General features: G+C 61.3%; 1 protein-coding gene across 1 annotated transcript in view; it reads left to right on the top strand.

The window, feature by feature from the left end:
• ADAMTS7 (ADAM metallopeptidase with thrombospondin type 1 motif 7) overlaps nucleotides 1-21,543 on the top strand; it is a 54,444-nt gene extending 32,901 nt beyond the window's left edge. Inside the window, exons 9-24 of the mRNA XM_045395882.2 lie at nucleotides 3,426-3,570; nucleotides 4,163-4,255; nucleotides 4,668-4,813; nucleotides 6,191-6,360; nucleotides 6,684-6,817; nucleotides 7,731-7,851; nucleotides 9,089-9,333; nucleotides 9,615-9,756; nucleotides 12,586-12,712; nucleotides 13,238-13,451; nucleotides 13,742-15,163; nucleotides 16,102-16,254; nucleotides 16,702-16,875; nucleotides 16,956-17,102; nucleotides 18,253-18,415; nucleotides 21,173-21,543. Coding sequence (XP_045251817.2) covers nucleotides 3,426-3,570; nucleotides 4,163-4,255; nucleotides 4,668-4,813; nucleotides 6,191-6,360; nucleotides 6,684-6,817; nucleotides 7,731-7,851; nucleotides 9,089-9,333; nucleotides 9,615-9,756; nucleotides 12,586-12,712; nucleotides 13,238-13,451; nucleotides 13,742-15,163; nucleotides 16,102-16,254; nucleotides 16,702-16,875; nucleotides 16,956-17,102; nucleotides 18,253-18,415; nucleotides 21,173-21,330 — 3,754 coding nt within the window. The 3' untranslated portion in view covers nucleotides 21,331-21,543. The remainder of the gene's footprint in view (nucleotides 1-3,425; nucleotides 3,571-4,162; nucleotides 4,256-4,667; nucleotides 4,814-6,190; nucleotides 6,361-6,683; nucleotides 6,818-7,730; nucleotides 7,852-9,088; nucleotides 9,334-9,614; nucleotides 9,757-12,585; nucleotides 12,713-13,237; nucleotides 13,452-13,741; nucleotides 15,164-16,101; nucleotides 16,255-16,701; nucleotides 16,876-16,955; nucleotides 17,103-18,252; nucleotides 18,416-21,172) is intronic.
• Nucleotides 21,544-22,011: the final 468 nt, after the last annotated feature.

The following is a 22,011-nucleotide window of genomic DNA, read 5'->3' as shown; positions in this document are numbered from 1 at the left end:
CAGGGCTGAATCCAGACTCGTTCTTGCTGTGTCCACAGACTCCGTGTCCATCAGGACCTGTGTGTGGGGACCGTGGTAAAGGAGACAGACCTCCAGGTGCCTGTCCTGCAGGTCCTCACACCAGGGGGAGACGGACAGATGACGGTTGGGGATGATTGGCACCAAGGCACGCAGTCCTCATGGGCTGTAGGACTGGGGAGAGGGGCACCAAGCCCTCCTGGGGTCAGGAACAGTGACTCGGAGAAGGAGCCTGCCCTCTAAAAGCTGACTTCCACCCCAAGGAAGAAGGGTGCTAAGTGGAGGGCAGGCTGGACAGAGGCCGGGGCCACGCGAGTGTAGGGTGGGGCAGAATTAGGAGGTGGCAGGGAGGGGGTGCCGGAGGGTAACATCTGGAGCTTGTCCAAGAGGGTTGACCTGAAGAACTCTAAGATCCTTTCCAGGCTGACAGGTGCTTTAAGGGACCCTGGGGAGAGGTCACAGCATTTCATTGGTGTCAACTTGGTCTTGGGTGGGAGAAGGGGAGGCCCTGGTCCCTGCTTTCCTTGAAGCCAGCATTTCTACAGGGAGAGAGACAGGCTCGGTCACATGTGGGATCTTTCACTTCACCCCATGGACCCCCCCATTCAGTGACTCCATGACCAGATCCCAGGGGTGGCCAGGGGAGTGGGCCCACAGGTGTCTCCTGTCAGTGGTGGGCAGCTCTTTGCAGTCTCGAGGTGAGAGTGAGGTTTCTGACCAGAATCACCTACTGTCTGCTCTGACCTCTTGTGGGACTGCCCAGCCGCGCTATAATTAGCCTAAGGAGGGGCGTGGAGGGGAAGGGCTGACGGGTTTGGGGATCCGGGTGTGTCGGCAGTGCAGAGGAGCTGGCAGTGAGCCTGCCAGAGGAAGGAAGGGCTGGCTGCCGGCCTCCTGTGTGATTTTTCCCAAGAAGACACTGCTATTTATACCCCTGTAGCTTGGGATCAGCTTCTTGCAGATGAGGACGTGAAGGCCCAAGGCCACACAGCAACTACAGCCAGGCAAAGAGTAGAACTTGGGTTTCTGACTCCCAAGACAGCACCTGGGCCTGATTCTGGCAGTGGATTCTGTGAGGGTCGCCTCATGCTCCCGACTTCTCCCACACACCCAGGGTGGGCTGAGAGGTTGTTGTGGCTTCAGCTGCCCAGCAGCAGGCCCACAGGAGCCACACGAGCAACGAGTCAGCACTGGGGCAGCCAGGAAACAGAAGGGCTGGGCTGTAGCCCAGGGACTGTTGGTGCTGGGATGAGGCGCATGGGACCCCTCAGCCACAGGATCAGAGGACCCCCTGGCTGGGATGGGTGAGCCCCCAGTCTACCTCCTGGAGCCACGGAATGCTAGCGGGAAGGAGGGAGCCCAGGGCCAGCTGAGCCCACCACCCGCTGCTGACACTCTGCCCCGGGTGCAGGCCCAGGGAGGCTCAGGGAGCCCCAAGCTGCAGGAGCACTTGGGACACTCCTTTCTCCCCGCCAGGCCTTGGCTGCCATGGTTTTGAACTTGTATTTGGGGTGAAGTATTTGAGGCCAGGCTCGCGGCTGAATGGGAGGAGCCCTGCACTGGGGGCAGCTTAGTGAGTAGACACAGCCTGGTGCAGGCAGCCTGGGCCTGGCTTCAGATCCTGGCCATCACGTCCCTCTTGTGTGACCCAGGGCAAGTGACGTATGGGCCCTGAGTGTGTGAGGAGAGATGATGGTAGAGTCTGCCCGGGATGTTGTGAGGAGCAAATGAGAGGGTATGCCCCCAGTACCCGGGGCCAGCCTGGCACGTGGTCATCTTGGGCACTAGAACTGCATCCAGCAGCTGCTCATCTGCCAGCGCCCGTGTTTGAGGGTCTGTTTCCAGCCAGCATGGGCAGTCTGGGTGATTCCAGGAGGATTCCAGGGTTCTCAGTAGAAGTCTGGTCACCTTGGCTTTCTTCTCTGCAGCTCTGGGCAGAGCCAGGGGCTTGTCACTGGCCAGGGGACTTAGGAGACCACACAGACCACCCACCCCACCCTGGGTCTCCCAGCTGCCAGGCCCGCTCCTCTGAAATCTGGGTTTTGGGATTCCATGGTCTGATCTACCCTCCCAGCCTCTCTCCACACCTGCCTTCAGCAGTCTTGGCCCTGTTTCCAGACCCTTTCATGTTCTCCCAGCCTCTCCACATCTCAGAGTGTCTTTCTCTCCCTGCTGGAAATCCAGCATCCATCACCTTTGCCCTTCTTCCCTGTGCAAACCCCCGCCTGTCCCAGTCAGGACTGTATGCTCATCCTGGCCCTCTGGCCTGGCACCACCTGCCCTGAGGCCACCCAGACTATAGAACTGGAGGGTTTGTGCCTCCCCATGTCCCCTGCCTGGCTAGAGGCCCCAGGTCCCACGGGTCCTGCCTCCTTCCATTGCTTCTGCCCAAGTCGTGGCTGCCTGGGTCATCCTCAGCCCTGCATGTCTGCGTGGCTCAATTCTCCCCAGCCACTGCTGCCCCCAGAAGGCCCCAAACGTTCCCCCAGGACAGCAGTGAGCCATAGGTGGGGTGGTCAGCGGGTTAGGGCACTCCTGCTGCTAAGCCATAGTGGTGCCCGCCTAAGTTCCAGCAGGGGCAGCAGGCTGGTCACCGATCCCAGAAACAATAGCATGGCCAAGGGCTGTACAGAGTGAGGCAGAGGCAGAAGTGAGTGCCAGCCGGGCCCGGGCTGCTCTCCCCAGGGCCCCCACCTCTGTGCTCCCTGCCTCGTGGTGTTGTGTCTGGGCAGCCTTGTCCTCACCAGACTGCAGCAGCAGGAGTGTGTGGTGGACACAGATGGCTCCTGCTCGTGTCTGCCAGTTTCCCTGCCACCACTGCCAGGGAATGCTGGCTGGAGGAAGACAGGAGTGGAGGCCGGAGGCCAGCCCTGTCGGTGGGTGGGGGAAATGGACAGGCACGGCTGCCCTGGGCTCTCTCCCGGGGGTGGCTGCTTTCCAGACCCCGCCCTTCCACAGATGACCCGAGGTCTCTGCCTGGGTGGGGCCATCGGAGGCTCTGTCGTGTCAACTGTGATGTGATGTTCTCTGGATCCTTGTTGGGCCTGGCTCCAGGGTCTGGGCTCAGGGACGGAGGCTGCAGGGTCAGAGGGCAGCGCCACATGAGGGCTTGGCGGTCCAGGAGGCCTTCTGAGGGAAGGCCCTGGCAGCGTGTGCAGAGGGCTGGGATTCGGGTTGGGATTGTTTAGCTAGCTGGAGTGCCCAGGAGATGAGATGAGAGAGGCCGGGAGGGCCTGTGCTGCTGGCTGTGGTTGGAGGATCAGCTGAACCGAGCGGGGAGGCTGGAGTTTCCTATAGCTGTAGGGCTCTGTGCCCCCTCCCACCTCTCCTCCTCTCCCGGCCCCACTGAGGCTTCTCTGATGGGTCTCACAGGCTGCGCCCCCTCCATCCTCCCGTCCCATCTCTAGCCGTGGGTGGGGCCTGTGCCTGGACGACCCTCCTGCCAAGGACATCATCGACTTCCCCTCGGTGCCACCTGGCGTCCTCTATGATGTGAGCCACCAGTGCCGCCTCCAGTACGGGGCCTACTCTGCCTTCTGCGAGGACATGGATGTGAGTGGGGCCGGTGTGGGTGTGGGGGTATGGGGACCCGGCAGGAGGGCTCAGGCGACAGCTCTCACCAGCCCGTGGATGCCAGCCTGGGAGTAACCTCGCCTGGTCTGGGCTGCGCCCCCGAGTGATACTGTGAGATGTCAAGTGGCCTGTGGGAGAGGCCAGGGATGGGCGGCCACAGACCCAGCTCTGATTCTGGGTCAACCATGGACCAACTGTGACACTTCGGGCAAGTCCCTTAGCCTCTCTGGAGCTGGCTCATGAGAGGGAAAAGGGACCCCAGTGGGGAGGGTCTATTTATCCTGGAGAAGATCACCTGAAGTGATCTTCTAACGGGAGTGTTTCCAGAGGAGGGGCTGGGCCCGGAGAGGTGGGGACAGCTGGGGACGGCTCTGAGGAGCACAGCCCTGGGCGCCCCACACCACCACATGGTCCGGGGAGGAAGGTGGGAGCAGGCACACAAGAAGGGACCTCTGGGGGTCTGTAGGCCCCTGCCATGTGGAGGGGTGCCCAGGGGACCCTTGGGGACAGGGAGGGGGCAGGGTGGGTGGCGGCACTGGGAGGGGGTGAGGGTATGGCCTCCTCCTTGCAGAATGTCTGCCACACACTCTGGTGCTCTGTGGGGACCACCTGTCACTCCAAGCTGGATGCAGCCGTGGACGGCACCCGGTGTGGGGAGAATAAGGTAGGGGATGTCCCCAGTCCCGGCGGTGGGTGTTGGAGAGGCCAGACCTGCTGTGACCGGGCCCTGGGGTCAGCCCCGGCTCACAGTCTTGCTTGTGCTCCTAGCAGAGCCCCACACTCTCTGCCCCCCAAGGCCCCATCTGCAAAGCGGAGGCACTGGGGCCAGGGCTTGATTCCATGATTCCCCAGGGTGTCTTCAGCTGAGTCAGCACGTGGGCTGTTTTACTCCCTGCTCAGCTCCTCCCTGTGGCCTGGGTCACAGATGATTGTGATGATTGTGAGGGGGTCTCTCTCACCTTCCATCCTTCCCCTCTGTGCCTTTCGCAGCCTTTCCACCCACCTTGTTCTCACTAGGGTGAGGATGACTGATAGGCTGGGGGGTGGGGTGGCTCTACCTCCATCTGTCACAGTAGTGGTGTCTCAATGGGGAGTGCGTACCCGTGGGCTTCCGGCCCGAGGCGGTGGATGGTGGCTGGTCCGGCTGGAGCGCCTGGTCCATCTGCTCGCGGAGCTGTGGTGTGGGTGTACAGAGCGCCGAGCGGCAGTGCACGCAGCCTACGTGAGTGTGGGGCCCAGGGTGCCCTGGGTAATGGGACAGAGGGACCCAAGCAGTCAGCCGATTGCAGGAGCTTGGCTCTGTCCCAGCCCCTGGCTCTTAGAAGCGTCCTCATAATGGTCAGTCCGAGTGTCCAGGGCACCCTGAGTCACTTTCAAGCAGTGTTCTGGGGGCTGACAGGGTCCCCACTGCTGACCCCTTTCCAGAGAGCGGGACACTGCGGCCCAGAGACTAGAGAGACTCATCAGAGGCCACATGGCAAAGCAGCTGCTGGTTGGAAGGAGGCAGGAGAGGGCAGTGGCGAAGAGCATGGGCCCTGGACCTTAGATGGCTCTGAGTTCGAATCCTCTGTTCACCCCTTCTCTGGGCCTCCGTTTCCCCGTCTATATAACAGCAGTGCCCATCCAGTAAAGTTGTAGTCGGGGACAAATGCAGTTTACACAGGCCAGGCCCTCAGTTTTGCAGCTCGTCTGTAGTGGGCACTCAGTGGGAGGGGCTTGGTGGCCTCAGAGGCACAACAAAGGTCTGAGATGAGACAGGGCAGCTTGGAGGAGATGACAGCATTCAAGGGGTGGCCTGAGGTGAGTGACTTCACCTCTCTGGGCCTCTGTTTCCCCGTCTAAACAGTGGGGTGTGAAGATCTGGTGAGATGCAGAGGCCAGTGGTACTGTAGACCTGAGACACTACCTGGCTAATCTTCACTTCCGGAGGCCACCTGGGGCAGGCATGGGGTTCACAGTCAGCCCCACCCAGGGCCCTGTGCTTACCCAAGATTGGCCTGTGGCCCTCCTGCCTCCTGGCCTCCAGGTCTGAGCTGGGTGGTGGTCAGCGACCCTGGCTTAGATGCAGAGGGTTTCAGGAGCTGTGCTCGGTCAGACCTCTCAGCTGGCTGGGGCCCTGGGAGCTTCCTTTAGGCCCGGGCTGGGGTACTGCCACCAGGAGGGAGGCTGAGGACTCAAGGGCTCGTTAGGATGCTGGTGTCATGGGTCGGAGACTTGGAGCAGTCCCTCCAGCCAGTGCCAGTCATGCCTACAGCTTGTCCCAGCTTCTCAACAGCCCTCTGCAGAGGCAGCCCCAACCTCACTTTATACTGGAGGAAACTGAGGCCCAGAGGGTGGCTCAAGACTTGCCCCCGATCACACAGCAGGTTGGGGGCAGAGCTCAGGCTTCCTGCTGCCACCTCCCCACAGGTCCTTACAAACAGGGAGGGTGTGTCTGGGCCACAGGATGGGCAGCCCAAGGGAGGAGAGCAGCATGCACAAAGCTGGGCGGCAGGCATCTCGGGGTGTGGGTGCAGGAGGAAGCCGCTCGCTCTGGGCTGTGGCCATGCAGTAGTATTCACCAGTCCCTCACTGGGGCGCACCCCGGTCCTCCCCACAGGCCCAAATACAAAGGCAGATACTGTGTGGGTGAGCGGAAGCGCTTCCGCCTCTGCAACCTACAGGCCTGCCCCGCTGGCCGCCCCTCCTTCCGCCACATCCAGTGCAGCCACTTTGACGCTATGCTCTACAAGGGCCAGCTGCACACATGGGTGCCCGTGGTCAATGATGGTGAGTGCTGCCTCCCATGGAGACACTGAGGCTCAGAGGGCTGGGGGTGTGTGTGCCCAAGGTTACCCTGTGATGCAAGCAGGAGGCCCAGTCTCCACCCCAAGCCTGGGCCTCTCCCAATGTCCCCTGGGGCTGCTGCTCACCCCTAGCTCTCCAGTCTGCAGCCTTGCAGATAGCTACCAGCCCAGCCGGAGCCTCCAGCATGTTGGTGCTGCTTGGGAGCCTCTAGCCTGCTATGGATGTGTGTCACAGAGGGGTCTTCTTGGTGGCCTTCACACTCCTGCCCCAGCTGTTGCTGATGGCTCTTCTACTTGGGCCCCCAGTGAACCCCTGCGAGCTGCACTGCCGGCCCTCGAATGAGTACTTTGCCGAGAAGCTGCGGGACGCCGTGGTCGATGGCACCCCCTGCTACCAGGTCCGGGCCAGCAGGGACCTCTGCATCAACGGCATCTGCAAGGTGTGCCTGGTTAGAAGAGGCTCTCCCAGCACCGGCTGCCCCCAGCCCCACTGGTGGGCCTCAGGCTCTCTCCTGGGTCCCTCCTGGTCCTCCTCAGGCCACCCTCCCTATGCTCTACCTTTGGGCTTCCCAGCCCCTACCCTGTATGACCTCTAAGGCAAAGCCCCTACTATGCCTCCTGGCACTGGGGACCCCTACCAGTCAGGCCTCGCCCCCTGCATCTCCTTGGATGCCTGCACCAGCATCGCCCCAACCAGGAAACCAAAGCCCAGAAAGTGACTTGACCTCTTGCTGGCTGGCTGACCCCAGGCAGTGGTTTGCTCCCTGACAGAAGGGGTTAAATGAGGTGGCACAGGTGACATGAAGGGCTCTGAGCCCCGAAGAATAGTGCTTAGTATTTGGTAACAAAATCTATTCTTATTTTTAATAACAACGATGGCCTCTCCTCTTTGCCTATGTCCCCAGCCACCTACTTGTCCCTGCTTCTTGCCCTCTAAGCCTCTGGGGTATCAAAGCCTGGGCTCTGAGGAGGACCAGCAGGGAGGTGCCAACCCCCAGTGCCTTTGACGTTGAAATTCCCTGCACGCGCTGGTCAGGAGCCCGTGGCGCGTCAGATCCCCTGCCTGCCCGTGGCCTTTGCAGAACTTTTTCCTTCTCTTGTCTCATGTGATGCTCATGACATGCCTTTAAGCGAGGGGTGGGTCTCTCCATCTCACATCTGAGGAAACTGAGGCTCAGGGAGGTAGAGAAGTTCACCTGGGTCAGAGGCACAGCTGGGGTGGGGCAGGGCCAGAGAGAGGCCTCCTGACCCCCACTCCCAGCTTTCTCCTCCTGAGCCTGGCTGACCCCCGGGGCTGGGACCACAGAGGGCTGGCCGCCAGCACCAGGAGCCTCCCCTCCTTGTGTGTTGCAGAATGTGGGCTGTGACTTTGAGATTGACTCCGGTGCTATGGAGGATCGCTGTGGTGTGTGCCACGGCAACGGCTCCACCTGCCACACCGTGAGCGGGACCTTCGAGGAGGCCGAGGGCCTGGGTATGGGGTGGGACTGCTGTGGGGGAGGGGTGTGCTCTTCACCTGGTGACCCCTTCCCCATCTCCCCTGGGCCCCTGTCCTTGGCCTCGTGGTCCCCACCCAGCCTGGAGATGGCTAAGCAGGGAAGCCTTGCTGGGGTGGAATTCTTGCAGGAGTCAGGGGACCCCTGGCCCATGTGCAGAGACCTGTCCCCATGGGTAGTCCTCCTGTCCCAGAGACCCCAGGCAGGGCCAACCCGGCTTGTGTGTGGCCCCTGGGCCTTTCAAAGAATGGTAGTCTCCTCCTGAAACTTCTGAGACCCCCAGCTCTGTGCCCTCACCTCCGGTCTGTTTTGCACACGTTGCTCAAATACGGACTGTGTGCTAGGTGATGGGGACATGCAGGCGAAGCGCTCAGTCCTGCAGGGGGCAGAAGCTTCTGGTGTGACCAGTGCAGTGGAGAGAGGCCCAGAGGGCTATGGGAGCACCGAGGAAGAAGGTCCTGGCCTGGGGAAGTCAGGGAAGGTTTCCTGTAGGAGGTGGAAGTTGAGCTGAATCATAAAACTCAGAAGTGATGGAAGGTGCCTTCCAAATGGAGGAAAGTGCTTGTGCCAGAGCCTGGAGGCAAGAAGAGAAGGCAGGACCAGCTATGGGGCCTTGAATGCCAGGCTGAGAAGCTTAGATTTCATCCCAGTGCAATGTGGTGGATAAAGCACTGGCCCTGGAGGCTGCTCATATCCCAGCAGGATGCTCATGCACGTTACCATCCCTGTCTGCCTCTCTGCTCATCTGTAAAATGGGGATAACAATAGTACCTAGGCTATAGGGCTGTTACCCATGAGCTTACACAAGTGCTGAGAGTAGTGCCTGGCATGTGATGGGTGTGACAGAAGTGAATGAATAAAAGCAGGCTGTGTGGGGATAAGGAGGGTGTCCCAGGAGAAAGGCCTGGGCACTTTGTTTTTTTTAGAAAGAGAATTAGTGTAGGGGATGGATCCAGCCTTATGATGAGACCAGTTTAGGTCCTCAAGAGAGGGGTGACGGGGCATGGCCACGGGGTCAGGATTTGTGGCACCTCTGTGGGGTTTTGGTGACCCACGACACATCTGAGCAATTTTGGGAGCTCAGACTTTAAAGCTAATGGCGAAATCTTTGGCATCAGCAGGCAGAGGCAAGTGGGGAGAGATGTGAGGGAAGCGGGTGGGGATAAGCAACCTTCTCACCCTGGGCACAACCTACCCACAACCCTTGGCTGACAGGGTATGTGGATGTGGGGCTGATCCCAGCCGGCGCACGCGAGATCCGCATCCAGGAGGTGGCCGAGGCTGCCAACTTCCTGGCACTGCGGAGCGAGGACCCGGAGAAGTACTTCCTCAATGGTGGCTGGACCATCCAGTGGAACGGGGACTACCAGGTGGCCGGGACCACCTTCACATACGCACGCAGGGGCAACTGGGAGAACCTCACGTCCCCGGGTCCCACCAACGAGCCTGTCTGGATCCAGGTGCCTGCCTCCCGAGGCCCAGGGTGGGGGAGCGGAGGCGCAGTCCCCAGGCTCAGCACCCCTCATGGCAGGTCTCGTCCTGGAGGAGTGAGCCCTGGGTCAGTCACAGAGCCTGGCTCTGAGCCAGGCCCTCCTGCTGTGGCCTCTACCTTGGTTTCCCTATCTTTAAAATGGCCCAATGGTGTAGCTGCAGTTCACAGAGGTGGCTGGGGTTGGCTCCTTTAGGACTGGGTGGATGGAGAAGACACCTTGTGCTCACGGGCTCCTGCCTGCCCACCCAGCTGCTGTTCCAGGAGAGCAACCCCGGGGTGCGCTACGAGTACACCATCCACAGGGAGGCAGGCGGCCATGACGAGGTCCCGTCACCCGAGTTCTCCTGGCACTACGGACCCTGGACCAAGTGCACAGTCACCTGTGGCAGAGGTGAGAAGTGGGGCAGGCACAGCCCCGCCAGCAGGGGCTTCGTCTGTGGACAGGGACGCTGGCTTCAGCTTCCAGCTCACTGCTGGGCCACCACGGGTTTGGAAGTTGGCTTCTCTGAGCCTCAGTTCCCCATCTGTGAGATGAGGCTGGCAACCGCCCCATGTCCCAGGCGCACTGGGAGGGTAAATGGATGAGGCAGGTGGGTGCTGGCTCGTGGCGCGTGCTCAGTGTGCTCCAGCTCTTGGCGTTCTCCCTCCAGCGGACACAGCTCCCTCTCGATTGTGTCCTTGCTCAGCTCCAGCAGGTCTTGTGCCTGCATTTCTGCTGCGTCCTGGAGACCAGTCCAGTGGCCCCTCACCACGCTGACTTATTTCCCTGAACTATTTGTAAAAAGTAGGGCAATTTCTTTAACTCCGACTCTTCCTCCCCATATTTCTCTCAGTCTCCCCCCATGCTCCTCAGTTCCTCCTCTCTGTCTCTTTGTCTCCTCCCCACTGCTCCTCGATCTCCCCTCTGCCCCTCCGTGTCCTCCCCACTGCTCCTCGGCCTCCCCTCTGCCCCTCCGTCTCCTCCCATACTTCTCAGTCTCCCCCAATGCCCCTCAATCTTCCCCCATGCCCCTCGGTCTCCCTCCTGTCCTCCAGTCCCACCCATGCCCCTCAGTCTTCCTCTCCCCACTCGGTCTCCCCCGCGGTTCCTTGGTCTCCCCACACCTCAGTCTCCCGCTTTGTCCCTTAGTCCTCCCTTTTTCCCTCAGTCTTCCCATCGTTGACACTCAGTGTCCTCAGGGTCTCAGAATCGGGAATCTGAGATACAGACATTTGAGCATTCCTTAAAATGCTATTATGATGACAAAACGAAAATGGAGAACTGGGCAGATACCTTCCAAAGCTAGGAAACCCATGTTATCTAATACAGCTGTCTTTATTTATTTTATTTTATTTGAGATGGAGTCTCACCCTGTCGCCCAGACTGGAGCGCAATGGCATGATCTCGGCTCACGGCAGCCTCCACCTCCCAGGTTCCAGTGATTCTCCTGCCTCAGCCTCCTGAGTAGCTGAGATTAACAGGAATGCGCCACCATGCCTGGCTAATTTATATTATTAGTAGAGATGGGGTTTCACCATGTTGGCCAGACTGGTCTTGAATTCCTGACCTCAGGTGATTCATCCTCCTCGGCCTCCCATAGTGCTGGGATTACAGGCGTGAACCACCGCGCCTGGCCTAACACAGGTGTCTTTAATTGGACAAACGTGGAAACCAATACATACATTTGCAGCACTAGACATTTGGGGAATTGTCTTTCAGCAAATTGGCTGCTTTGCAGGTGGACCACTTGGGAGTGTCTGCAGAGGCAAGTGCCCCGTGGTGGCTAGAACAGACAGGGGTTCTTTGTCTCAGGCAGGAAGTTCCAGGTGCACAGTCCAAGCTGGCGGGATCTGAAGCTGACTGGCCCTCAGCCACACTGTCCTTGCCACAGCAGCCTCCCCTACACTCCTGCTTGTCACAGATGGTGTCCTCCCTTCCAGGGCTCTTACCGTGTACCGGGCAGGAAGAAGGAGAGGGGAAAGGGCTGACTCCCAGCAAGGGACTTGTGCCTTTTTCTCCCCAGCCAGGACTGTGTCCCAGACCCCTTAGTTGCAAGGGAGCGGCAGTGGGGTGTGTTTTCAGCAGGTCCCATTGCTGCCTTGAACAAAATCAGAATCTGTTGGTGAGGAAAGAGGGGGATGGGTGTGGGACCGGCAGCTCAGGGGAGGGACAACTTACTCTCAGGACCACGGGGCAGGGGGTGGAGCAGAGAAGACAGAGCCACCTGCAGAGGGGGTCTTGCGGCTGGGCCTCAACCGGCAGTATGGAAGTGAGTGTCTAAGGTGAGGAGCGTGGCCGTGCAAAGGCCCCAGGGTGGGCAGTGGCAGATGGTGTGAAGGACAGGAGCAGTGCCAAGGCTAGTACAGGGGTAGAGAGCAGGGGCTGCCCCTTGATGCCCAATTTCTTGTCCAGATGTTCTCTGAGCCATTGGGAAGGGTGTGGATGGTGGGATGGTGTGTCGGTGGCCCCTGTACACACTGGGCCCTGAAGGCTCAGGCAGCTGCTCCTCCAGCCACGAGTTCTTCAATGAGGCTGACTTCATCCCAGGCCACCTGGCCCCACACCTTTCACCCACCTCATCACCCAAGCCAGCCCCGGGAAGGAGCAGAGGGAGCTGGGCTTTCATTCTCTTCTCAAGGCTGAAGCCCCAGCCCCTGGTCACCCCTCACCCCAGCCTGGGCCAGCGTGGACACCTGTGGTCCTCCTCTTTGGGCCCCTGGATGTGGAAATAGGCCTCAGGGCAGGCTCAGTTTCCTTGAGAGGAGGGTGGCAGGAGCCATGGCTGGGTTTGCATGCTAGCAGCAGCTGGCACGGATCGAGCTCTTAGGATGTGCTGGGCGTGGGCCGAGCCTGCACATGCAAGAACACACGCAATCCTCCCTTCAGGGCTTGGAGGAGGCAGGATTGTCGCTCCCACTTCCCAGAGGAGGACGCTGAGGTTCAGAGAGGCCAAATGAGTTGTCCAGGGTTTCAGCTAGGATGCAGAGGGTCGGGGCACCAAAAACCTGTTAATCCTCCACACTCTGCCACCCCTCCAGGGGCAGCCAGAGGGGAAGCTACATAAGAGAGAGGGGGTGAGTGAGAACCAGGACAGCGAGGAGGTGAGGGTGGAGGTCTGCCTTCATCCTGACATGGGCAGTAAGGCGCTGTTCTGGGAGGGTTCTGGCAGAAAGGGTGTCTTTGGGTCTTGGGCGGTGGCCACCTGGGTGCCAGTCCCAGGCTAAACCCCATGGCCCCCAGGTGTGCAGAGGCAGAGTGTGTACTGTTCGGAGCGGCAGACAGGGCCCGTGGACGAGGAGCACTGTGACCCCCTGGGCCGGCCCGATGACCGCCAGAGGAAGTGCAGCGAGCAGCCCTGCCCTGCCAGGTGAGCCCACCCCACTCCCCCGCCAACTCCCCACCCCTAGGTGTCCTGAGTCTGCCACAGGCCCCTACATCTGGGTCCCCAGAGGCCCTGGGGAGGAGCAGAGGGAGCTAGGCTTTCATTCTCTTCTCAAGGCTGAAGCCCCAGCCCCCGGTCACCCCTCACCCCAGCCTGGGCCAGCCTGGACACCTGTGGTCTTCCTCTTTGGGTCCCTGGATGGGGAAATAGGCCTCAGATCAGTTTCCTGAGGGAAGTTTCCCTGAGGGGAGGGTGGCAGGAACAGAGGCGCTGTGCCGTGTCATCGGGCTCAGTTTCCCTGAGGGGAGGGTGGCAGGAATGGAGGAGCTGTGCCATGTCACCAGGCTTTGAGGGCAGGACACTTACCTGGGCTTGGAGCTCTGGAGAATCATCCACTGGCCTCAGTCCCAGCTCTGCCCAAACCCTGAGGGCCTGAAAGCCCAGCCTGGCCCTCCCTGCTGGTGCCATCCATCTGATGCCATGCTGATGCCACCTGTGTGCCCTCACCAGGTGGTGGGCAGGTGAGTGGCAGCTGTGCTCCAGCTCCTGTGGGCCTTGGGGCCTCTCCCACCGGGCCGTGCTCTGCATCCGCAGCGTGGGGCTGGATGAACAGAGCGCCCTGGAGCCCCCGGCCTGTGAACACCTTCCCCAGCCCCCTACTGAAACCCCTTGCAACCGCCATGTGCCCTGTCCGGCCACCTGGGCTGTAGGGAACTGGTCTCAGGTGAGTGTAGGATGGGAGGGGGCCTGCCTCCAGCTCCACCCTTGGTCTTCGGCTACAGATAGGCAGACAGCCTTCCTGGAGCCTTCGTGGGTGGGAGGGAGCCTGGGCATTCCAGGGTCCAGCCCCTGACTCTAAAGCCTCAGGGATCAGGAAGCCCCTGGCAAGCATGTCCACAGCCATGGCCTTGAGCTGGGCAGGACCAGAGAGGGCTGGCTGGGGTCTCTGCCACTCTGACATCGGGCAGTGGACAGGTTACCCAGCCATGCCCCTCACCCTGGCTTCCCCTGCAGTGCTCAGTGACATGTGGGGAGGGCACTCAGCACCGAAATGTCCTCTGCACCAATGACACTGGTGTCCCCTGTGACGAGGCCCAGCAGCCAGCCAGCGAAGTCACCTGCTCTCTGCCACCCTGTCGGTGGCCCCTGGACACACTGGGCCCTGAAGGCTCAGGTAGCGGCTCCTCCAGCCACGAGCTCTTCAATGAGGCTGACTTCATCCCACGCCACCTGGCCCCACGCCCTTCACCGGTCTCATCACCCAAGCCAGCCACCATGGGCAACGCCATTGAGGAGGAGGCCCTAGAGCTGGACCTGCCGGGGCCCGTGTTTGTGGATGACTTCTACTACGACTACAATTTCATCAACTTCCATGAGGATCTGTCCTATGGGCCCTCTGAGGGGCCTGATCTAGACCTGGCGGAGACAGGGGATCAGACGCCCCCACCACACAGTGGTCCTGCTGTGCCCTCCACAGGTAGCCCTGTGCCTGCCACAGAGCCTCCTGCAGCCAAGGAGGAGGGGGCACCGGGACCTTGGTCCCCCAGCCCTTGGCCCAGCCAGGCCGGCCACTCCCCACCCCCACCCTCAGAGCAGACCCCTGGGAACCCTTTGATCAATTTCCTGCCTGAGGAAGACGCCCCCAGAGGGGCCCCAGATCTTGGGCTCCCCAGCCTGCCCTGGCCCAGGGTTTCCATTGATGGCCTGCAGACGCCTGCTGCCCCTGAGAGCCAAAATGACTTCCCAGTTGGCAAGGACAGCCAGAGCCAGCTGCCCCCTCCATGGAGGGACAGGACCAATGAGGTTTTCAAGGATGATGAGGAACCCGAGGGCCGCGGAGCACCCCACCCGCCTCTGAGACCCAGCCCCACGCTGCCCCCTTTGTCCCTGCCCCCTTTGTCCCCTGTCGGCAGTACCCACTCCTCTCCTAGTCCTGATGTGACAGAGCTATGGACAGGAGGGACTGTGGCCTGGGAGCCAACTCTGGAGGGTGGCCTGGGGCCTGTGGACAGTGAACTGTGGCCCACTGTTGGGGTGGCTCCTCTCCCTCCTCCCCCCATAGCCCATCTGCCAGAGATGAAGGGCAGGGACAGCCCCCTGGAGCCAAGGACTCCCACCTTCCCAACCCCAGGACCAGGCTTATGGGACGTGCAGACTGTGGCAGTGTGGGGGACCTTCCTCCCCACAACCCTGACTGGCCTCGGGCACACGCCTGAGCCTGCCCTGAACCCAGGACCCAAGGGCCAGCCTGAGTCCCTCAGCCCTGAGGTGCCCCTGAGCTCTAGGCTACTGTCCACGCCCGCTTGGGACAGCCCCGCCAACAGCCACAGAACCCCTGAGACCCAGTCGCTGGCTCCCAGCCTGGCTGAAGCCGTCTCCCCCGCGGACCCGTTGGCTGTCAGGAACGCTAGCTGGCAAGCGGGAAACTGGAGCCAGGCAAGTGGTGCGGGCTGGGTGGGCTGGGAGTTTGCGCGGGACCTTGGTGACTGTTTCCTCATCTGAAAATGAGCAGAGTGGGACACAGGCGCCATCTGTCTCGCCTCTCTTGGGGCAGGAGTTCCCAGGATTAAGGGAATGAGGGGACCCTGGGGCCCATTTCTGGGCAGCACAGGAGGCCTCAGGGAAGGCAGGGGCAGGCACGCTCTGGCAGCACAGCCCACCCCAGGGTGCAACTGGCTCAGACAGCTGTGTAATGGGGAGGGTCCCCGCATGGCTGCCAGGCCCAGTCCTGCCTAGCAGGCAGCAGCTTCCCTGAGGCTCGGCCTGGCTCCTCCAGGCTGGGCTCAGCCCACTGCCACCTGGCTCTGCCCTAAGTGACTTCACCCTCCTTTGACAGTGACCTGCAGGCATCTGAGCTGCATGAAAGAAGCTGGCCAGGGCCCCCTCCCTGGGTCCCCAGATGGTCACTGCAGGAGAAGCAAGCTTCTGTTCAGATCCCTAATTTGGGGGTGGGAAGGGGCAGGCTGAGGCCCACAGGACTTGTTTTGCACATCTATCGCCAGCGATTTGGCTGCTTGTCCCAGGACCCAGCCTTCCTTCCCTGGTGCCTCTGGGAAGTGACGAGGCTGGTCAGGACAGCTGGTCAGGGCTGCCCACAGGGTCCCCTCCCCCACCTCTGCACCAATGACACTGGAACACAGGCCCTTTGTCCCATGTGAGCAGGGACGGTTGGTTGCTGGGGGGATTTGACTTTTCATTCTCACGGTCTTCCTGGGAGGTGGGTGGAGGAGCCTATCTTGCAAATAAGGAAACTGAGGCCCAGAAGAGGGCCCCTGTCTTGCTGAGGTCTCGCTAGGCTAGGTGGGTAGTTTCCTGGCTGTAGAGGCCTGGCGGGGATGGGATCTGCCTGGCTTTCACGGGTCTGTGCCCCGCAGTGCTCCACCACCTGTGGCCTGGGTGCTGTCTGGAGGTCGGTGCGCTGTAGCTCTGGCCGGGATGAGGACTGCGCCCCCGCTGGCCGGCCCCAGCCTGCCCGCCGCTGCCACCTGCGGCCCTGTGCCACCTGGCACTCAGGCAACTGGAGTAAGGTGCGTGAGGATGGAGCTAGGACAGGCATTCCCAGGGCATGGGTTGGAGCCCTGGTTCCCCGCGGCCTGTGTTCCAAAAGCAGCAGGACAGGGGAGGGCTCCAGGCTGCACGTCTGTGTGCCCGATCACACCGGATTCCGAATCTCTTGGGAGTCTGTGTCTGGCTTGGCCTGTTTCCTTTCCTCTGTATTTTTGACCCCATCTGGACTTGTCTTTTACCAGCTTGCCTTTGTTCCTCCCTTTCTCTGTCTGTCCCCGCCCCTGGCAGCCCCTGGCCATGCCACCTTTTGCCTGGGGCGGGCCAGTCTTGGCCTCTCGCTGGGGCTTTTCAGGGATTTGCCCCGGGCTGGGGCGTGGGCCTGATGCCTTTCCCGCCACACGCCTCACGGGGTCACACCTGTGGGCCTGCACCTGGGGATGTGTCCCCACACGTCTCTCGGTCCCCAGTGCTCTCGCAGCTGCGGCGGAGGTTCCTCAGTGCGGGATGTGCAGTGTGTGGACACACGGGACCTCCGGCTGCTGCGGCCCTTCCACTGTCAGCCCGGGCCTGCCAAGCCACCTGCGCACAGGCCCTGCGGGGCCCAGCCCTGCCTCAGCTGGTACACCTCTTCCTGGAGGGAGGTGAGGCCTGGGGGTTCAGTTGGGGGGAGGGGACGCCCTCAGATGCTGGCTGTGCCCTGACTGCTTCCCTGCCCACCCAGTGCTCCGAGGCCTGTGGCGGTGGTGAGCAGCAGCGTCTGGTGACCTGTCCAGAGCCAGGCCTCTGCGAGGAGGCGCTGAGACCCAACACCACACGGCCCTGCAACACCCACCCCTGCACACAGTGGGTGGTGGGGCCCTGGGGCCAGGTGAGCCGGGCTGAGTGGAGGAGCAGGGAGCAAGTGCGTGATGGCACCTGGTCGGTCCTGGGTTGGGTGAAGGATCTTTTGAGTGTGTGCTGTGAGCCAGGCTCTCTGTGGCCCCTGCGCATGCAGCAGTGACTGGACGAGGCCCCGCCCACTGGTGCTCACACCTGCCAGGGAGAAACAGACAAGGAAAGGGCACGTGTGCTGTGATGTCAGGGAAGGCCTTCCAAGGAGGGGTCTGGGGTTGAGACCCGAGGGAGGAGTCAGTGATGCCAAGGACAGGGATCAAGGGGATAGCAGGTGTGAAGTCTGAGGCAGGAATGACGAGCTTGGGGGTATCAGGGAGCCCAGCAAAGGCCAGCGGCAGAAGGGGGCGGGAGAGGGCCCTCAGATGGGCAGGACACCTTCTGCCAGGCCTGTTTGGAACTCAGGGGTTCAGGCGTCTCAGATTTGGGCCCTGAACTGGGTCCTGGAGTCAGCTGGGCCAGCGTTGAGTCTTTGTCCCACTGGCTGCTGAGTGACTCTGGGCAGGTTGCTTTGCTTTGCTAGGTCACTGTTTTTTCATCTGTAAAATTGGGACAGCTTGGGAGAGGAGGGTTGGGAAGATTAAATGAACGAACACAACAAAGCACAGGGCTGGGCACAGTACGACACTGGCACAGACTCAGCGCATGTTTAGGGCTTTCAGACCCACACCTGATAACAACGAAGCCTGGTGGGCTGGGCCCCGGCTGTGAAACCTGTCTCCTCCCCTCCTGCCCAAGGGCTGCTGCAGGTCCTCTGCCCTGTTCCTCGGGCACAGTGGTGTCTCGCCCACATCTCTGCCCACCGCTGCATCAGGGTTCCATCCCGGGGCCCCTGCCCAGGCCTCTCAGGCATGTCCCTGGTGAGGGGCTCACTGCCCAGCAACCCTGAGGGCTGTCCCACTGTTCTCATGCCCCTCCCCTCTGCAGGAGCCGATCCCACAAGTGAGAGTGGGGTTCCAGCACCAAGTGGGCTCTAGGAGTGGGACCAGGTCCTCCAGGAGGCACTCAGGGAGCAAGGGCAGGCCTGTCAGGCACAGGGCGCAGGGATGGCTTCCCAGAGGAGGTGTCACTGTCCCCATTGTTAGGACTGGCCCCGGAGAAACTCATTCCTCCCCCACTCCCCCCAGTGCTCAGCCCCCTGTGGTGGTGGCGTCCAGCGGCGCCTGGTCAAGTGTGTCAACACCCAGACGGGGCTGCCAGAGGAAGACAGCGACCAGTGTGGTCACGAGGCCTGGCCTGAGAGCTCCCGGCCGTGTGGCACCGAGGATTGTGAACCCGTCGAGCTTCCCCGTGAGTCCCCTGACCCCAGGATCTCTACTGAAGTGAGGTGGGGCGGGGAGGGCGATGGGGAAATTGGGTCGTCAAACCATTGCGTCTGGGCTCAGGAGCCATGTGGCCACTGAAAATCCTGATGCCACAGGATGCCATGCTGGAGGCTGGGCTGTGCTGGGAGTCAGTCAAGGGGAGTCCCAGTCATACAACATCCCGCAGGCAGCTGTCTGACCTCGGGGGAGTAGAGGGAGTGGCCCTGGCCCCTGATTTGCTGTGTGAACCTGGGTAAGCTCTTTCCCCTCTGGGTCTCAGTCTTCACAGTGAGACCAGGGATGTCCCTAAGGCTGTATGAAAACTGGGCCTGGGTGAGTCCCTGTCCCTAGCCCTGGCCTGTCCATTCCCTGGCCAGGGGACTGCCTAGAGTGAGCAATGGAGCCGCAGGAAGGGCCTCCCTTTCAGGGCCCTGCTGATGAGGTAATGGGGTTTGAGGCAGGAAGGGCCTCCCTTCCAGGGTTCTGCTAATCCCAGTGGTGGGGGGTTTCCTGGCCAGCTGGGTCCTGGTGGAAGGGCCTGAGCTAGAGGTGGTTCTCCACAACCCCGCTGCTGCCACACACACACACACACACACACACACACTCATACACTTCCTTCCTGCAGCCCCAGCTGCTCTCAGCAGTGCTGAGGGCAGAAAATGGGGTGGCCCTGGAGTGTCACCTAGGCTCCCCTCACCAGCTGTGTGGCCTTGGGCTCCATTTCCCTCTCAGGCCTTCATGTGCTGAATAAAGGGGCTGCCAAGCCCCATCCTTGCATAAATGAAGTCTGGGCATGAAGGGCCCAGCACTGCGTGGGCATCGAGGGGATACTCAGGCAAAGCGGCTTCTTCCCCTCTGCCAAAGCCACTGTCATCCCCAATTGCAAGGTCAGGGAGAGGGCCTGGGGCCAACCCTGCCAGTCTAAGGAATCCAGAAGCTGTGGCATGAGGAGTTGTGGCCCCTGTGCTATTGGCTGTCTGCTCCCTACCCCTAAGACAAAGTCCTTAGCCAGGGCCCTCAAGCTGGCATTCGGGGCCCCCTGCAATCTCCCCAGTCTGCCTTCTCCCCTTGTCCAATACAGCCTTCTCTATCTGCACTGGCTCCTGGGCAGCCCTCATTCAGGCTCAGAGTGGCCCCTGCCATGCCTCGTTACCCTGCCTCTGGCAGGGGTGGCCTTCCTGCCTCAAACCTCAAGGCCCAGTGGCAGTGCCCCCACCCTGTCCTGCCTGCCCTCAGCATGCACCTAGCCAGCATCTCAGAGTGCTCCTGTGTGTCGCCTAAGCTGGGTGCTGGCACCATGTCTCTCACCTTCAGGGTTAGGGCTGGCCAGAGGGAGCAGGGTGGTTATGACCCCCGGGGATGAGGACCAGATGGGGCAGAGAACAGGAACTGAGGTGCCTGGCAGCCTAGAACCAAGGACGGATGGCCCAGGAGGCTCTGGGCTTGCAAGGTCTCCCAGGGGCGGGTGTGAGTGGGCTGCAGGGAGTGGGCTATGGGGGCTGGTTAGGTGGCTGAACTAGAAGCTGTCCTAAGTGAGGAGTTTTCTGCCACCAGTGAACAGTGGAGGGGCGGCTGGGAAGGTGTCTTGGACTTCCAGACCTGGAATTCCCAGGGTGTTTTGCTGGTCTGTGGGACAGTTGGCGGGACATGTGGAAAGCCGGGAAACTGGTGTGTGTGTGGTCATTGCAATGACACAGCATGGCCACATCCGTTTGCTGTGGAGGTGGGGTTGACAGAGGAGGGAACCAAGGCCCAAGAGGTGAAGCAGCGTATCTGAGGTCACCCCGGGGTGACCAGGATGCATGCCTGCAGATGTACACTTTGGAGCTCTGCCTGGAGTTGGGGTGGAGGAGCCTGCCTGCTGCCTTGTGCCCTCTGCTGGGCCTGGGGGATGTCCCAGGGGCTGCTGCCCTCCTGCTCCTCCTCCCTAGGGAGGTCTGCTGGAATAAGCAGGGCCCGGGCAGCAGTTGGGGGCTGTCAGCAGTGGCAGCGGCATCAGGAGCAAGGCCAGGAGGCTGGGAACAAGCCACTTCCCAAAATAGCTCTGATAACTTGGGGCAGGAGGGCCCAGCCAAGCCTCAGCCCTGATGAGCACAGCCTGGAGCTGGCCTCCCTCCCCAGTGGGCCTGGGCTCAGTCCCTGGTTTCGGCTGACAGCCTGTAAGGCCCACTCACTCTAGGCTTCGTGGCCCACCTGAGAAGTGGGAGGCTGGTCTAGGAGATGGGACCCTGTGACCCAGAACCCGAGGCTGAGTACAGCCCCCATGGCTGGAGGTGGTCACAGAGGCCTGGCAGGACAGATGTACTGGGGCAGGGGGTGGTGGTGGGAGTCGGGGACAGAGGCCACTGCAGGCTGGCAGGAGGCCCCGGGACCGCAGTTCTGTGGCAGGATCTGTTGGGGAACACCAGGGGTGAGCAAGGATGGAGATGGGGTGGCAGGGAGTCGCCCTGGGCAGGCTCTTTCATGGGCATGTGAGGGCATCAGGGTGGGGTCTCAGGACCTTTCCTCCAGAAACCTCAGCCCAGGAGCACCCGTTCTCGAGTCCTGGGGTTGGTCATGAGTAGGTGGGACAGAAACAGCAACAGCTGGAGACCTGCAACTCCGGTTCGCGAGCCACTCCAAAAACCGAGGCTCTCTACTTGGTGGGGAGCTGCTGGAGCCTCCTTAAGGCGGTTGGGGTGGGGAGCCAGGTTCTGGGTACCCTAAACCACTGATTCTGATGCCTCTCTGCCCCCCACTCCAGGCTGTGAGCGGGACCGCCTGTCCTTCGGGTTCTGTGAGAGGCTGCGCCTACTGGGCCGCTGCCAGCTGCCGACCATCCGCATGCAGTGCTGCCGCTCATGCTCTCCGCCCAGCCACGGCGTCCCCTCCCGAGGCCATCAGCGGGTTGCCCGCCGCTGACTGTGCCAGGATGCACAGACTGACCGACAGACCTCAGTGCCCACCACGGGCTGTGGCGGAGCTTCCACCCCCTGCGCCCTAATGGTGCTAACCCTCTCCCTACCCAGCGGCAGGCTGGGGACCTCCTCCCCATCAAAAAAGGTATTTTTTTATTCTAACAGTTCGTGTAACATTTATTACTATTTTACATAAATGAGCATCTACCATTCCAAAGCACTGTGTGACTTCATCCTGGATTTGGGGAATCTTAAAAGTCAGAAACTCTTCCCCCAGCCCCTCTGCCCAAAACTCCACCACGGCAGCACCTTGGCAGGCCCGGCTTTTCACGTGCTCCTCTGGGGCACATCTGCAGTGGGCAGAGCAGCAGTCGGGTCCATGAGAGCATGGCGTCTGGTGAGGCACAGAAGGCCTTGGAAGCCGGGGGCTGCTGCCCAGGGAGGCCTGTGTGCAGAGGGTGGGGTGCTGGGGGCAGGAAGGTCTTCTGGGCAGGGGCACAGCTTGGCCCTTACTTGCTGCCTGCCTCCAGCTCAGGCTCCCAGCGTCCGCTGGGGCCCCACTCTGTGGTCCTCAGAGACCTGTTCCACAGGGATTGGGCCCATCTTGTCACTTGCAGGGACTGCCCCCTGGAGTGATGGGGACTGGGGCCCCCGGGGGCACCTCCCTGGCCCTGTCTGTTCTATC

This window comes from Macaca fascicularis, chromosome 7 (genome assembly GCF_037993035.2).
Source record: "Macaca fascicularis isolate 582-1 chromosome 7, T2T-MFA8v1.1".
Lineage (NCBI taxonomy): Eukaryota > Metazoa > Chordata > Mammalia > Primates > Cercopithecidae > Macaca > Macaca fascicularis.
The sequence above is the reverse complement of the archived record's forward strand: the minus strand, read 5'-3'. Positions and strand labels throughout refer to the sequence as shown.